General features: G+C 39.4%; 1 protein-coding gene across 2 annotated transcripts in view; it reads right to left on the bottom strand.

Moving 5' to 3' along the window:
* Window positions 1-462: 462 nt before the first annotated feature.
* Window positions 463-17,184, bottom strand: part of C13H14orf39 (chromosome 13 C14orf39 homolog) — a 29,286-nt gene continuing 12,564 nt past the window's right edge. The window contains exons 6-18 of one of the 2 annotated variants that reach the window (XM_069950806.1): window positions 16,683-16,870; window positions 16,548-16,590; window positions 14,716-14,836; window positions 13,436-13,518; window positions 9,823-9,959; window positions 8,996-9,084; window positions 8,422-8,495; window positions 7,086-7,138; window positions 4,928-4,995; window positions 4,522-4,706; window positions 2,057-2,162; window positions 1,462-1,516; window positions 463-814 (exon numbers count right to left, since the gene is read on the bottom strand). In XM_069950806.1, coding sequence (XP_069806907.1) covers window positions 633-814; window positions 1,462-1,516; window positions 2,057-2,162; window positions 4,522-4,706; window positions 4,928-4,995; window positions 7,086-7,138; window positions 8,422-8,495; window positions 8,996-9,084; window positions 9,823-9,959; window positions 13,436-13,518; window positions 14,716-14,836; window positions 16,548-16,590; window positions 16,683-16,870 — 1,384 coding nt within the window. In that variant the 3' untranslated portion in view covers window positions 463-632. The remainder of the gene's footprint in view (window positions 815-1,461; window positions 1,517-2,056; window positions 2,163-4,521; window positions 4,707-4,927; window positions 4,996-7,085; window positions 7,139-8,421; window positions 8,496-8,995; window positions 9,085-9,822; window positions 9,960-13,435; window positions 13,519-14,715; window positions 14,837-16,547; window positions 16,591-16,682; window positions 16,871-17,184) is intronic. The other variant, XM_069950807.1, reaches the window with a different exon arrangement.

Raw genomic sequence — 17,184 nt, 5'->3', positions numbered from 1 at the left:
CAAAACTGTAAATGAAAATCTAGGTTACAATATAGACTGTAATGCGGGATCAGTACAAGGTATGTAAAGTAATATAATTAGGAAGTACCTTGACTTTTTAAGTATATTATGTATTAAAAGGGTTAACCGGAGAAAACTATACATGTATATTTGCAGGTATATAGAAAACAATAAAAAAGCTACGCTTACCTCTCCGGTGTCATCCTACGGTGTCTCCAGGTTGACACTCAATGCTCCCACCTCCACTTCTTAGATGCACTTGTCTCTGCAGTGAGAGCCTGCTCGGTCAATCACTAGACGTGGTGCTATCCCATCTTAGTCAGTGATTCGCTGAGCGGGCATTCACTTCCGAGACAAGTCCATCTCGGAAGTGGAGGCAGGAGTATTCAACGGAGACCTGGAGATGCCGTAGCAGGACACCCAGGGAGCGTGGAGAGATAAGCATTGCTTCTTTATTGTTTTCTATATACCTGCAATGAATTATATAGTTTTCCCTAGCTGGATAACGTGGAGGTCCAAGATATGCTTATGACATAATTTGCATGTCATAATATGATGTAACAACATTTCTATTCTAAATCAAGTAAACTGTATTGGACAATCATTAGTTTAGTCATCTCTGAGATTCGGACCTAAAAAAATGAAAATTTGGGTTGACTGTCAGCAGATTCAAATCCCATTGAGTCTCTTCCATCTTGTCCAAATGGTAACATGAAGGCAAAGTCATCCCTCTCAACATCTGAAGCTTGGGACGACTTTGAAGCAAACAAAAATGAAAAATCATCATCTCCTTCCATTTTCTGAAATAAATTTCCTGAAAAGGATTTAAAGGATTTTCATTAGAAAGTGTACAGTAACATGATTGGATGCATATAATTGATATACATAGATATTATATATGTGTTTTTATATGTCCCATCACAAACCACCAGGCCGAGCTTTTCATTTTAAGATACGCTAGTGGAGAGAGGATAATGGAAGTATGGGAGTGAAATAGTGTGCTTACTGTATATTAGAACTTGGAAAAACCAATGGCTGTTGCACATTTATAATGAACTTGTTCCTTATTTGGTGCAGATACAGTATAAGGCCATGTTCACTCAATGTAAGTTTTGCATTAATCATGGCCACTGTTGCCGATTTGCAACAACGTCCGTGATTAATACAAAACTTGCGTGCACTGCATTCAGCGGCCACAAGGAAAACTGACATGACAAGCCTGACAGGCCACACAATGGAGAGTACGGCTTCGGCCGCACTCTCCATTGTCGGCTATGGTGAATTTCGATGCGGGCGCACACGGATGTGCCCGCATCCCAATTAAGCACAAATGAAGATCACTGCAGTACCAGCCAGGATGATCTTCCCTGACACCAGCCATTCTGTGACCCAGCCGGGCCTAAGGCAGTGAGTATAGCATGCTGTAAATTCCACCATTATTATGAATGTAAAGATACTAACCAATGTCTTTTGTAGGTGATGCTGGATTGGTATCTGCTGTAGTAAAGCTTTCTTCCTAAAATAAATTACACATAACTTGAAAAAACATTAAAGAGGTACGCCGAGAGAAAAAAATGTTTTCAAATTTACGGGTGGCAGAAAATTATACAGTTTTGTAAATTGCTTGTATTTGCATGGTGCTCTTTGCTGCCACCTGTTATGGATTTTAAACTTAAAGAACAATGTATAGACCATTACTGCAAGTTTATTTTAAACTTATTTCAAGTGTTGCATGCATTTTCCCATCATGATAACCCCTATCTCTATGGACTTGACAAGGTGTAGTTTCCCATCACATCTATTAGACAGCATAGAGAGTGGTGCCAATAAAGGTTCCTTCTCCAGACGACTCGGCACAATCATGTATAATTTCCTCTGCATTACTTCCCCATTGTTGCTGACAGAATTCCTATTAGAAACTAGCCCCCCATAATCAGCTTATTGCTGGGGAGGGACTACATCATGAGAAGGGATTGTCCTAATGGTACAACCCCTTTTAAATAGGTTTTATCCCTGTTATGTTCTTGAGAGCTAAGATGATACATATTAACTTTACCTGATCTTGAAATCTTACTGTGGCAAAGGATTTAAAACTACCAAGATCAGGGGTTTTAGGTGTAGACGTCTTAAACAGATTTAAACACGGAGATGCTTCTGTGAATCTGCAAAGAAATTGATAACAATTTAAAAAATAAAAAACTCTAATGACTTCCAATATTTTAATAGAATCTTGGAATTTTTTTTTTTTACAATAAACTCTTCTTCCACTGTAAATGTATCACACATGTGTTTGTATATCACAAATGTTAATTTGCCCACACACAGATGGCCATTTGGTGTATGAGAGGATATGAGATGTGAATTATGGGAAGGAAAGGACTGGCAATGAAATAAAACACAGCTAATTGCCCCCTCCCTTTTTTCCCCATGAAGAGTGAACGCCTGAAGGGGTCTTGCATACAAATTAGGTCATTGGTGGATTTCAACTAAAATATCTGTGTTCACTAAAGGAATTTGATGTGTGGGGAAAGAAGAGCTTTAATTTGATCCACACCCACCCCTGGTAGTCTGTTGCTTTAGAATTACTAAACGTAGACCTTTGGTTCAAATGACCCCTTCTCCTATGAACCTTTCGGGGGAAGGTTAAGCTAACAAAAATTGGTTCTTTTAGGCACAGTCGGTGTCCATTGAAATGAACAAACGCCCATTGATTTCAATAGGTGCCCTGCAATCCTTTGTTTTCCTTGCAGACACAAGGATAATGATCATTTAAACTGCAGTTCCCTCACCAATAGCAGCTGATCATAGCAGCTGTCATGAGCAGCGGAGACGAGGAACAACAAACTAAAGTAAACGCCTACACTTGAACGTTGTTAATGTTTTCTTATTGTCTTAATAGGCTCAGAATTCAGTGCATCTTTGAATTAAAGGGGTTAAAGGAGTATTTCGAGAAAAATGAACAAATTAACAAAAATTAAAAAAATTAACTGTCAGGACCTTGGATTGTAACAGATCTTGCTGCAAAACTTGCAGTGAGATTTCCGCTGTGATCCGTCCTGTGTGAAGCTGCCCTAAAACTGATTTACATGTAGCTTAGTAGGAAAATTGTGGTCTTATGCAACCCAACATATTTACTGCCTGATTAAAGGGTTATTCCAGGAAACATTAACATTTCCCCTATCCACAGGATGGTCCCATGCTCAGTGTCCTGCATTGAGAGAATGAGAGGGCGTGCGTTCCTCCGCTGCCGCCGCGCTCCGCTCCAGGTAGTGACATGTCATTTCTTTGAGCGGAGAGGGGAGGAAACAGACGCACGCGCGCCCTCTCATTAACTCAAAGCAGGACACTGAGCACGGCGGGATTTCGCCGCTGTTCTTGCTCAGTGTAAACGGGGCCTATAGGGGAAAAGTTGGAGATTGCGGGGTCTGACCCCTGAACCCCCCGGCGATCTCTGTATCGCACCTCGCCAGCTCTGTTCATTCCTATGGAGCAACGAAAAGAGCCAAGTATGCTGAAAGAGCAATGTACTCTGCTCTTTCCGACGCTTAATAGGAACAAATAGAGCTGCGGGTCGTGTGCCCACCCGGGGCTCTGTTTATAACAGAGCTGTCGGGGTCCAATACAGAGATCGCCAGGGGATTCAGGGGTCAGACCCCTGCAATCTCCTACTTTAATGTTGTTGGGCTGCATAAGACCACACTTTTCTCACTAAGCTACATGCAAATCAGTTTTAGGGCAGCTTCACACAGGACGGATCACAGTGGAAATCTTGCTGCGAGTTTTGCAGCAAGATTTGTTACAATCCAAGGTCCTGTCAGTTCCTTGTAAATACATACTTACAGTATGTAAATCACCCGCCCACCAGAAACTGACAGGACCTTGGATCGTAATGGATTTTTGCAGCGAAAGTTTGCAGCGAGATTTCCGCTGTGATCCGTCCTGTGTTAAGCTGCCCTAAAAAGTAACTAGATAGGTGCAAACCTGACAAAAGGGTTTTTTTTTTGCACAAATGAGGCTTGCAAAAAAAAAAAAAAAAGGGACACCCATAGACAGTGAATGGAGCAATGGCTGCCTCTGGGCTTGCAGGCTGATACTCCATTCTTCATTCAGTTGGCCTGCTTCTTGTTACTGGTGGGGGTTCCAGTGGGGTTGGACTCCCACAGAGCACAGTGTGGATAGGGGATAACATCTCATCTTGGGACAACCCCCAAAATGATAATAATCTTACTGCCTGTGGCTGCCTCTAGGAGGAGTTTACAGCTTTTGTTCACTATACTAATAAAACAGTATGCAGTAAGTCCACGCCACTGTAAATATATATAAAATTATATTAAAAAATATGTAAAAATATTTCTAAATAATTAAACATAGAATGTTAAATCTAAATATGGTATGATGTCGAAAGATGGTGATATCTGATCTAATGTTTTTGCATCTAAAGATGTAAATAAAAGATGGATTTGTAAAACATTTGCGTATGTAATTGTATTAGCATTTTTTGAAACCAGACAGTGTACATACAGGTTTATTGCAGGTTTTGTGATGTTTTGGCTGTTCTTTCCTTTACGTTCACATTTCTTAAAAGATGTATGCTCTGAAACAGGCAGTGGATCAGGTATGATGAACAACGATGGCATTTGTGACATTTGTGATGATGTTCCTCCAACACTTGTGCAGTCCATGTCTTCATAACTTGCAGTGTTGCCCTGTACAAATAGAATAGACATCCACTGAAGTCATATGGTAAATGCCAATCAAACCTGAAGCTACTGAAGCATGTAGTGCGTCAGATGTGATACAGAATAAACTGGAGCTCTTGCTTTATAGACAGTGTATGTAGTCCATTGGCCTGGGAGCAAAGATCGTATCCAAATAATTATTTCAAATTATGGAGCTATAGCTGAATTATCAAACATCTACACAGTACCTCAGAAACATAACCAGAATCTTTGGAAGTATTTTGTACGTCAGTGAACTGTAGTCTTCTGACTTCTGCTAATGAATAAAAAGAAATAAAAAAAATTATTTATATTGGCTAAAAGCATATTTTGGACTTCTCATAGGGATTGCTTATATCAAGCTTTAGCTGTACATCACAGGTATATGTTGGATGGGATACCATTTAATGTATTCTGACATTCTGTATACCATGTTGTGCCCACAATGTAGTAATTAGGTTCAAAAGACCTAACATTTCTACTTGCAACAATGTTTGAACTGTTTTACTGTATGCTTGTATACATTGAAGTTTTGCGATACAAAAGGGTAGACCATGCTTTTTTTTTTTTTATAAACCTTATTCACTGTATTTCTTTACTTTTTATACCACCATTAAGAGAATTCCCAATGAGTCTATTATATAATTGCAAAGCATCCATGATACCTAAGGGGTTGAATAGCTAGGAGTATAGTTATCTCTGTTGCTGGCCCTTACTGTAGGAGCACAGCTGTCAGTCATTGATCCTGTTTCCTCATAACCAGAAAGTTGCACATGTATGACATTTTAAGCTAAGTAATCCATGCAGAGTATATCATTATGTTTATAGGTAAAGGAAAAGATTAAAAGTAACCATTGTCCACAGAATAGGGGATAACTAGCTGGTCAGTGGCGGCTCAACCTTTAGGACCAACACCTATCATGAGAACAGAGGTTAGTAGTCCCCCGACAGAGGGCAACAACATGCATGCTCGGCAACTGCTGTATTCCATTTCTATGGGACTTACAAACATAACTGGGCACAACACCTGAGGGTTGGTTGGTGGGGTCCCAAAGGTCAGAAATGTCAGATCAATAAGGGGTTAGGCCTTATTTACTCGTCCTGTGTAGTTGCCTGTGATCGCAGATCCTTCATCATGGACAATTTTAAGGCCCATCGAATTGTATTGGCCTATTCACATGATCCGTATTCCCAATAGAAGTCCATGGAATCTGTGTTTTTTGTGGATTCCACGGATGCCACATCTGTGAAATCTGTGAAAAACACTGATGTGATGGCACCAATAGTACAATTAGGTGGATGCAAGGGGGGGGGGCTGCTCTCAAGCCCACACAGGCAGGGGGCTAACTGAAGTCTCCGCTGGTTATTGGAGGGTTTCTCGGCAGTGCTCCCTGTGGTTAGCCACACTGACAGCCTGCTCAGGCCCAAGTGGCTGGCAATGCTAATCATTCCTGTGGTCAGAGGCAGAAACGTTCTACCTCTGGCCACAAGAGACCGTTGCCCCCCTCAGCGCCGTGGCATATAAGTAACGTCACTCATGGATGTGCGGAGTGGGGAGAGAGACAACACCGGAAGCCTACAGCACAGTAGGTGAGTATGGAGTCTTTTTTTGTACAGAGGAAAACTACAGAGGTAGGTGGCTACAGGAGTGTAGGGAGGTTGGGCACACTACCGGACAACGAGGGGAGCGGTGTTCTGTGCTTGATAACTAACTGAGAATAATTTTGGGGTACAATCTACTGGGGGGATGCTATGTGGGATGTATATATTTGAACAACAATAAATAAATGGAATAAATGCTGGGGAGGGGTTGCTACACATAGTGGGATACATACTGGGGTGATGTGATGCCTACATGAGTGAAAAAAAGGAACATGGATTTAAAAAAAAACAGATGCAGTCATGGACGTTTTTTCATGGATCATGGAGCTAGCTAGCAGATGTAAATCATGGTGCTTGAAAATCACTGGACATATGAATGAGGCCTACCTTTTAATCTTATGATAACCCCTTCAAAGGAAATGCACTCTCTTGCAAACATCTTATATTGCTCAACGGCAGCCAAAGGTCAACTATTAGCGGTAAAATGAAAGGTCTGTGTCTTTAGTCTGTGGCCATATGGGCACAGAGGGCTGAATACATGGTAAGATAATTTTAACCAAGACTATGAAAAGTTACTTTTTATGTTTATGCTGTTTTTATTTGAAAAAAGTTTACATTCTTTTTAACCAAAAACTAAATATAGTATCACCTTGGTTGATGTGGCCTGATCTTACCTAAAATGTTATTTTTTTGCCGTCACCAATCTTTCAAATCCTTTATAACCAAGATATGTAAGATACATTTAGAAATAAGATGTCTTTTTACCTGTTTCTTTGACTTCCAGCTTTGAATGGATTGGCTTTTCAATGAGACCCAGCCTGGAAAAAAACACATTTACATCTTAATATTAACACATAAGGCATATGTAAGGCATATGACATAAATCATGACTTTTATCTTGCAAGAGCAATGTTACATCTGGTCATTTTAGCCTTTGTGTGGTACAATACAAGTCTGGAGGTAAGCTGATGACAAACCTGATCCTATAGTAATAGTTTTGTTTGTTTTTATGAAATAAATAGAAAATGATGCATGCAGGTTTTCTCTGACTGATTATGGAAACTGGACCAGTTGTGGACCTGGATACATGTATAGTCGGCCCAAGGCCAGTTTTACACTAACATAATCCTGATTGATTTTTGTGTCCATTTTATATCCGGAAGTCCCAACCAGTCTGATGACCTTTAAAGGGGTTATCCAGCGCTACAAAAACATGGCCACTTTTCCCCCTCTCTTGTCTCTAGGTCAGGTGTAGTTTGCAATTAAGCTCAATTTACTTCAATGAGTTTGAAACCCCACCCAATCTGGAGACAAGAGAGGGGGAAAAGTGGCCATGTTTTTGTAGCACTGGATAACCCCTTTAACTGACAGCTGACAGGACTTGCAGCCATAATAAATGCATCTGTGTCAGCACCCGCCCCACGCAGCCTCTGCCTGTCCCGCTCTCCAGCCACTGCTGTATCTTGAAGATACAGCGGTGGGCAGAGGCTGAGTGGGACGGGTGCTGATAGTGACACACCTCTGTGACGCTGTCAGCCTGAAATGATGATGCTTCTTACTGAAGACACAAGATCACAGAGCATCACCAAAGATATGTATGCCATGCTACTGTCATTGGTGTCTGGAAACTGCCAGTCCGGATATGTGCATATATGTGCTGTCAACTTCCCTTTAGAGGAAATCTGTCAGGACTCTACCAGGGGGAGCTGCAAACAGGTGTGGCACTTCAGCTTCCAAGGGAAATGCTACAAGCTGATAGCTGTGGCACTTCAGCTTCTAAGGAAAAATGCAATTTTATAACTTTGCAAATGACCATTAACAAAGACAAAAGCATCACTTGTTTTATCTCCGTATAGCCTATCTGTCTGTGTGTGCAGCTTTGTACATGGTACTGACCTGGCAGATTTCCTTTAAGTGTGACACCAGTTTGGACTATATATTTAATACACAATGATTTATTCCTTCATCTGAATAAATACACTTATATAAACTTATATTTTCTGTTTTGTTTTTGATTTCCAGCCTTGTTGGGCCGTGTACTAGACCTTTTATGTATATTATATTGTATTATATTACTTTACACAATGTTTATTACTTTTACCTTAGCTGACCTTGCTGCTGAAGATTTGGTGTTGATAGAATAAAGTCTTTACTTGTATAATTAATAAGTGGCTCCTGTTAAGAAAGCAAGATATAGAACTTTACACCTTTTAGCTTCATATAGTTCATGCATGACTAGAGGTTTATACAGCTATTAAAAAGTGGCCAGACATAGCGGATATCTTCTTGCATTTCATGCAAAATTTGCTGTGGGTTTTAGGTTGAAATCCACCCTAAAAATACTCAAAACTTTTGCAACAAAATGAGCATACTGGAGATTAGGAAATCTGCTCCATGTCCTGAATTACAAGAACTTTTAAAAGCATAATCCAGGTGTATTGTGCTGTAAGCTGTCAATGATGTTACACTGGGTGGAGAATACAAAACAGTTCTGCTAGCTTAGGTTCATCTTTAGCAAGCTATTTACAACAGCCTATATTCTGTATATTAGCACACATTGGCCATCCAAGTAGGTGAATGACATTTAAAATTTCTCACGACTTTTGTGCTATGATTTCTAATAACACAACTATAATATGAGATTGTAGCATAAGCAATTTCCTTTAAAAGAGGACCTGAATGTCCATTTCCACACTCTGGTCTTGGTTGGAAACAATGATGTTGCCATTTTGAGGATGACCCATATTTCCTCTGTCGTCTGTTCCTACATGAAAGAAAAAAATTCCAACAATCATAAAACTAAATCTGAATTAGCAGAACACATATTTTCGGCCTCCCCCCCCCCCCCACACCTATACAGGTGAAACAAGTGCCCAGATAATGGCTGTTTTTTTTTAAACTATTGAATCCTATTAAAGTCAATATGCCCTTTCCACATACACACATTAAAGGGGTTATCTATCGCTACAAAAACATGGCTGCTTTCTTGAAGAGACAGCACCGCTCTTGTCTCCAGCTCAGGTGTGGTTTGCAACCAAGCTCCATTCACTTCAATGGAACCAAGTTAAAAAACTGGAGACAATAGTGATGCTGTCTCTGGAAGAAAGTGGCCATGTTTTTGGATAACCCCTTTAATTTTGCAGCCATAACATTTAAAGCTTTAAAATTGTCAAGCCTTTTTTAGCCATTCTGTCGGTCACAATTTGCAAGCTTTAAATTAAACCAGTTCTTAAGGCACGAACCCGAACCCTCGGTAACGATTCCCGCTGTCTGCCCGCTCCGTGGAGCGGGCGGATTTAGCGGGAGGACCGCCTGGAAAACTGGGATACAGCCACAGCCATAGGCTGTATCCCAGTTTTCCAGGCGTTACTCCCGCTGTATCCACCCGCTGCACGGAGCGGGCAGACAGCGGGAATCTGCTGCCGAGCGAACCCAAACCTCAGCAGGTTCGGACCATCCCTAATTAAAATATTACAACTGTTTATGTACAGAGTGTATATACCTGTGTCACTGACGTGCAAAGGTGACTGAGCCTCTCTTGGTGGTTGCATTAACCTTTGCATCAAGTTTGGCAGTTGGAACAATTGTGGTTTCTTTACTTTTGCTTGGTTTGGTCTTGTTCCTTCTTCATTGACTTTGCTTTTTTAAGAAATAACAATCTTTGTTAGAAATAAGCCTCAAATCATTTTGATACACAGATTTTATTTCTACTCATACAGTATTCCTGAAAATTATTATGCATTAGAATAGACATTAAGGGAGGCCCAGTATTGGTATGCAGCAATGCGCAAACAATATTTATCCATGCTGGGATTAGGGCTTCTGAAGCCCTGCAGTTCCTGACACAGCCATTGGTGGCATCAGAGGGGTTGTCCCACTCCTTACTGCTGACAGTCAATGAAAGCATAAAAAAATAAACATGTACTTTAATAAAGTTATATTACAAATTTACATGAAGAAATGTAAAAAAAAATTTTTTTTGCCAGAATAACCCTTTAATATGGAAAAAGCTCAGCTACTTGAGGTGGAATGCAGGAAATCAGAGATGCCCTATATAACCATGTACTTAACCATGTACCTAAAACTGGTTAACTTTAACCAATATGTATAATATTTAGAAAAGCATCTTTATCGAAAGATTATTTGACAAATTTTTTGTGCATGATGTAATAGCTTTATTTAGCATTTTGTAATAATTACTCAATATACTGTAAAAGTCTTCAACAAAAAAAACACCCTTTGGCTATGTTCACACTGTTTTTGGCTGTATTTCTGGCAGCCATCATTTTGAGGCCAAAATAAGGCTGTATTTTGGCCTCATAATGACAACTAAAAAACAGACGCTGTGTGAACATAGCTTTTAAGTGATATTATTGCAATTACAATAGAATGCACAATAGAGAGTATGCACAATTTTCACTTTAGAGACCCAACAAATGAAAAAGTAGAAAACTCAAAGTGCAAAGAATGTGCAACTAAGTATACTTTGCAACCCATTAAAATGATATGAGCATTGGAAAGCTATAACACCCTATCATAAGTGAAAACCAGAAACATTATGTCTCACCAGTCTGCTATACCTGACCTTTTGGACTTGCAGGCACAGAATGTTCTGCCCTGTGTAATATGGGACTTCAGTTCTTGATATAAAGTGAATTTATACATTGCTTGAACAAGATGAACCTGTAGCAATTCTTTCTAGTGCAAAATAACAAAATATCTGAAGTCATATTGCTAAGTATCCTCCAAATATAGAAAGCTCAAAAAGCACTCGAGGAGATCTAATAAGAAGAAGAATGTTGAAGTGATCTAATACAAAGCAAACCATTATTTTCTTCTGTGTCAAATGAATGACATTTCAACATTTGACCCAACTACATACTACAGAGTGATTAATGGTATGCAGGCAGCAAAGAAAATGTATACTACGTGTAATAATAACTACTATGTGTTATTAGGAAATTAGACTCCACAGCTAGATTTTCTATCTACAGTAAGAAAAAGGCTTCAATACTGATGCATAGCTGATAATACAATATTTTATCAATTTTTTATTTTCATTTGTACTTTCTGCATTTTAAGATTTAGCTGTTATAGACATTATATAAGCTATTTTTGTTGCCTGTACCGCATGGTTTTCTGATATGGAAGTCTATGCCGCTAAGTGACACCCATCATAGCAGTACGCCAGGGAGTTTTTCCAATGTACAAATTAAGGGTATGTTCACACTGAGCAAAACAGGTGGAATTCCTGCCTGGCTCAGTGTCTCTATGGGATGGCTTCCACTCCTGCTGCTCTCCCCTCAAAGAATTGAATTGAATTGACATGCACAAGCCATCTAGTAGAGACACTGTGTGACACTGAGGCAGGCTGGATTCAGTGTGAAAGGGCCCTAAGAACCTAAAGGGGTTCTGCACAATATAGATGTTTATGGCATATTGATTGGAATTTTACTGATGTAGAGAATGGATATATCTAGTCCTTGTTCCATCCGGCACCAATAGAATGACAGAAACTCATAAACTTAATTCTCTTGCGCATTCTAATCCCTAAAGAAAACAGACAGCAGTGCAAGGCCAAGCACTGTGCCAGTTTTTTCCAATTGGCACTGACAGCCCATAGACTTCTTTCTGATACTTATTCTTTTAGAGATCTGTGAAAGTCTCGGCACTCCGACCACTGGTAAAAACTTCTGGCATGTCTCTATGAAGTGATAGGTTCAAAACAGAAACAGCAGTCACTTATCTCCCAATTCCTTCATACACTTAATGGCTGAGCATTCATGTGTTCTAAATAGAAGAGGGGTAGGCTCCCGACAGACTCCTTAAAGAGTCACTGTCGTATTTTTTTTTTTGCAGAAATCAATAGTCCAGGCGATTTTAAGAAACTTTGTAATTGGGTTTATTAGCCAAATCTGCCATTATCTGCATGTAAAAAGCCTTTTCCCAGGTCCCCCCCCTCCTTCCTCTTTTTCATCCACTCTGAAAAATCTGAAAATTGTGACTTGTTGCAGGAGACGTCCCCTGTCTGTTCTAGGGAGAGGGGAGGGGGGAGGAGGAAGGAGGGAGTTAGCCGGCAGCAGAAAGCAGATAACAGAGGATTACAGGCACATAGCTGGGTGACAGCTGTAATCCGAGCTCAGACAGGTCACTGGTGATGGTCAGAACAGATAACGGGTGAGGGATTTGTAGATTAACTCTTTGTTGTCCTGTTTTGGTCTTTTCTTTAGCTCTCTCCATAGGAGAACAATGAAGACAGGGGGGAGAGCTTCAAACTGCTTTTTCATGATAAAAATGCATTTTTCGGATAATAAACCCAATTACAAAGTTTCTTAAAATCGCCTGGACTATTGATTTCTGCAAAAAAAAAATTCACGACAGTGACACTTTAAGGAACTTATCCACCTGTGAACTAAAGCACTGGGCAGCTAAGATCTAACATGTCTTATCTTTCTGTCTTCTGACAGGATCTGTCAAGGTAGAATTGGGGGGAACCAAATACAAATTAGGTAGTCAACCAGTTTCCAGTGGGTATAGACAACTTTTTTTGTTTTTCAAAAATGGCCCAAAAACAGTTTCCTGGCAAATTAAAATATTTCAGAAGCGTCACTAAAATGTTCTAAAGCCGTAGATATCACACACAACTGATGCATTGTGTTAAATCAAACATATTTCAAATTTACAAGCATTTCTCAAAATGTATTGTTTGAGAACTATAGTCTTACTAATCCCCCATGTGTCTGCTTTGTTTGATAACCCGTTGCCCTTGGCTATGACCCATATTTGTGTATCTTTTAAGTTAGGTCACTTATGTTCAGTTCAATTGCAGTCTTCTGACCTGTCCCATTAGTACTAGCAGTTGGTTTTTACTTCACATGCAAGCAAGGGGGATTGTGGGAAAGTGTCTGCACTGTTGCATGACAACAACCAGGTCACAGTTTAGAGGGGTAACCAGGAAGTAATAATATACTTAAGGGAGAAAAATAGTACAGTGATGTAAGTGTAAACAGTACGTTTGTACTCCTTTACATATATGCATGTGATACACATCTGATTTTAATAACTTTACTTCATTATACAACCCCTTTAAATAATGAACTAATTTTAAGGCTCACACTTGTTGAAGTTCAGTTGTATATTTTTTGTTGCTTTCTTTTCTTCCTATTTCATGTGCCTTTTCAGAAATTTCTTTGGTATGCTGAAAAAAAGGTTAACGTCGTGTAACATGATTTTGTTAGCAGCTAAAATTTTACGCTGGCATTCTCAGAATTCTGCAGACTGTAATGCACTTGATAGATTACTTGTATGTGTATTGCTTTTATGGAGTTTGGCAGAAACTGTATGGCAGTGCTATGTGTACTAATCATCTGTGTGGGCATCTGTACTCTGCTGTACAGGGTCAGGGCAATCAGGGGAGAAGTAAAATGTACAATTCTAAGAAAAGATGCTACAGAATGGTTACTTAATTGGGGATACAAGTTTTTACCGAGACAGATGGGTCAAGAGAAGTGACAGATACTCTTTAAGGGGTTAGTCGGGCCATTTAAATATTTTGCTGCCCTTGTATAGAACATAATAAAGATCCTATTCTTACCTCACCATGCTCCCCTGCAGTCTTCCTGTGGCATATTCTGGTCCCCTGGTAAACACTCCCTCCGCCATTTTAGAGATGGACTCATTTTGGCAGTCACAGCCTACTCAGCCGATCACTGAAGTGGGATAATGCCGCAGCCAGTGATAGGGTGAATGAGCCGTCACTGCTGAGACAATTTCAAAGCATTCAGCAGGAACCTGTGGGGGCGTGGTGAAGTAATAATAGCATCTATATTATGTTCTATATAAGGGCAGCAATATATATAAAAAAAAAAAAAAAAATGGGTGAAGTACCTCTTTAAATAGTGCTGCCAATGCCATACTTATTGAAACAACTTTGAATCCTTTTTCAGTCCTGGACAATCTCTTTAAAGGGGTACTACGGAGAAAAAAATGTTTGTAAATCACTTCTGTTTAAAAATCTCAAGTTTTTAAGTACTTACCAGCTGCTGTATGCCCTGCAGGAAAAAGTGTATTATTTTCAATCTGACAAAGTGCTCTCTGCTGCCACCTCTGTCTGTGACAGGATCTGTATAAGATGGAGAGGTTTTCTATGGAGATTTGCTACTGCCCTGGACAGTTCCTCTCATGGGCAGAGGTAGAAGCAGAGAGCACTGTGTCAGAAAGAAAAAAAAACACTTCCTGCAGACCATACAGCAGCTGATAAGTACTTGTGATAGAAGTAATTCTGATTTGAAAACAATTTATTTTCTCCGGAGCACCCCTTTAAGGACATTTTTTTAAAATTTATGGTAACAAACTGCATGTTGATGATGTTTAATGTTGGTGATGGCTAACTTACCTCTTCAATGTATTTTATCTTCTGTTCAAATTCACTGATTTTCTGTATTATTTCAGATGTTGTACATGAAACTTGAGAAATCTGATGAATGGTTTCATTGGTATTGTTTCTTAGAGTTGCACTTAAAGGTAAGTTAATGTATAACTCACAGAATTGTCATAAGTTTTGTCACAATTTTTAGCAAACAGAAAATTACTACTAAATTCAGTTCCATCATTTACTTCTGGGTAAAACTCATACTCAGTCAAACAAACAAAGATCCTATTTACTTAACACAAATAGAAACTGAACATTGTTGGCAGAAAAAGACCACCTGCTCCATTTAGTCCGCCTTTATATTATTTCCCTTATTTTTTGTTTTATTGTATGTGTTTATCCCAGACACCCAGTGCGCTCTGTGGGGGTTATTGACAAGCTAATGGGCTGGATAAAAAGATGCTTTTTCTGATGCAAGGGTACCACACAACCCAAAGAAGATATGGCAGAAATCCTGGTTATTGGTTCCCTAATTTTTCCTACCACCTGGTTGCACTGGTGAGTCATTTTCAGAAATCACTACCCATAAATCTTTCTCTTCTGAAGTCTTTGCCAAGACAGAACTACCAATATGATACTTGGAGAGAGGATTTCTTCTCCCCAATTGCATTATTTTACATTGGAAACATTGAACTGCAGTTTCTATCGTACCACTTATCTTAAAACCTTAAATAATTTGCAATATTACAAACACCTCTAGGAATATCACCTCTATTGCACACTTCTTTTTTTACAATCCTTACCTACCAAAGCTTTCCTTATGTCAACGTATTAAAAAGAACAGGACCCAGAACATACCCTTGTGACACACCACTTGTAACCAGTCTGTACTCAGAATACACACCTTTAACAACTTCTTTCTGGTCTATCTTTCAGCCAACCACAAATTCGCTGTACTATCCAGGAATAAAGACCTACCAACTTTTTATGGGAAACTGTATCAAAAACTTTGTTAAATTCCAGATAGACAATATTAACGGCACCACCGTCATTCACCTCTTTTGTGACATAGTCAAAGAAATCGATTAAATTAGTCTGACATGAGCTGCCCTCAGTAAGGCCACCTTCACATGTCATTGGCCGTTTTCACGGCCAGCAACACTGATCCCAAAGCCTTTCAGGAGGCTTCAGGAAATCATCGGTGTTTCCTGAAGCCTAAAAGAATCGTAAGCATAAAAATTGTATTCACCTGCTGCCCTAGCAGTGTCCAACCTGCTTCTCATTTTTTCTGCGTGCGCAGGAGTGATGTCACTGGTGGGAGGTAGTGGCCTCTTGTGGTCTGCCTCCAGCCACAAGAGTAATTGACAGGGTCAGGAGCCAATGATACCCAGCCCAGTCAATCATATTGCTTTTATTAAAGGGCCAGCAGCAGCTGTTGAGTGCTCGCCCAGTCTGAATTCTGGACAGAATCTGAATGTACAATGAATTCTGGATACCCTCATAGGGTTCTATGGGATATCTGTGCCTGAATTCCAGGCAAATATAGGACATGTCCTATATTTTCCAGAGCTATTTTCCAGCACGGACACCCTTCAGGACAAAAATCCGACTGGGGGGCATCAATACCAGATTGGAGTTCTTTAAGAATCCACCTTTATACCTTCAGGGCCAATTGCCTTGCTAGACTTTAAACTGGCAAGTTCTTCTGAACCATTGGCTTCTGAAATCACTGAAAAAGCTGAACTGAAGTAGGCTGATCAGCTATTGTAGACTTATCATGCAAATATTCATTTGCTATTGTTTTAAAGGTTTCACCACTATGCATTTAAGAAATTTCAATTCCGCAAAATAGATACAGCTTCAAACTCCAGTCAGTATAGGATCCAAATGACGCAGGTTCTGGCAACAGAAAAAAAGGAGAAAATGTTATTATACTTAGTCACACTCATATTGTGTTTAAATTAACATTAAAAAAACATTAATTTAAATACCAAAAATCTCTGCAAGGATCTTATCCTTCATCTTCTGCTGCTCCTTATATGTATGGATCAGCTTCAGAATACTATCAAGCTCTTCTTTTATTGCATGGTATTCCTTAGCAAATGTGAATTCCATATATTTTTCTTCGTGTTGCATTAATACCTCTTTACATTTCTTCATGGAATCGTGATTGGTTTTCCTTAAAAATCAAGCAAGTAGAAATGTCTAGGTAACAAATTGAACTTGAGTGTAGATGTAGCTTTAGTTCCTCATAAGTAAACCATTATATGGCTTACAATATACACGAGTCAAGAATGTATATATTTCCTTGTGCATGGAGAAAAAGTATTTTATGTAATGCAAAATATAGAGAACTTCTTAAATAGTAATTCTTATATATTTGTATTAACATAATTTTATTTAAAAAACTGATTTACAGGATTTCATAGCTAACAATGTAGTCAACAAAGATGTACCCCAAGTGCCCCAGTTTAATAAGATGTGCCCACTATA

The sequence above is a fragment of the Dendropsophus ebraccatus genome, chromosome 13 (assembly GCF_027789765.1).
Source record: "Dendropsophus ebraccatus isolate aDenEbr1 chromosome 13, aDenEbr1.pat, whole genome shotgun sequence".
NCBI lineage: Eukaryota > Metazoa > Chordata > Amphibia > Anura > Hylidae > Dendropsophus > Dendropsophus ebraccatus.
The sequence above is the reverse complement of the archived record's forward strand: the minus strand, read 5'-3'. Positions and strand labels throughout refer to the sequence as shown.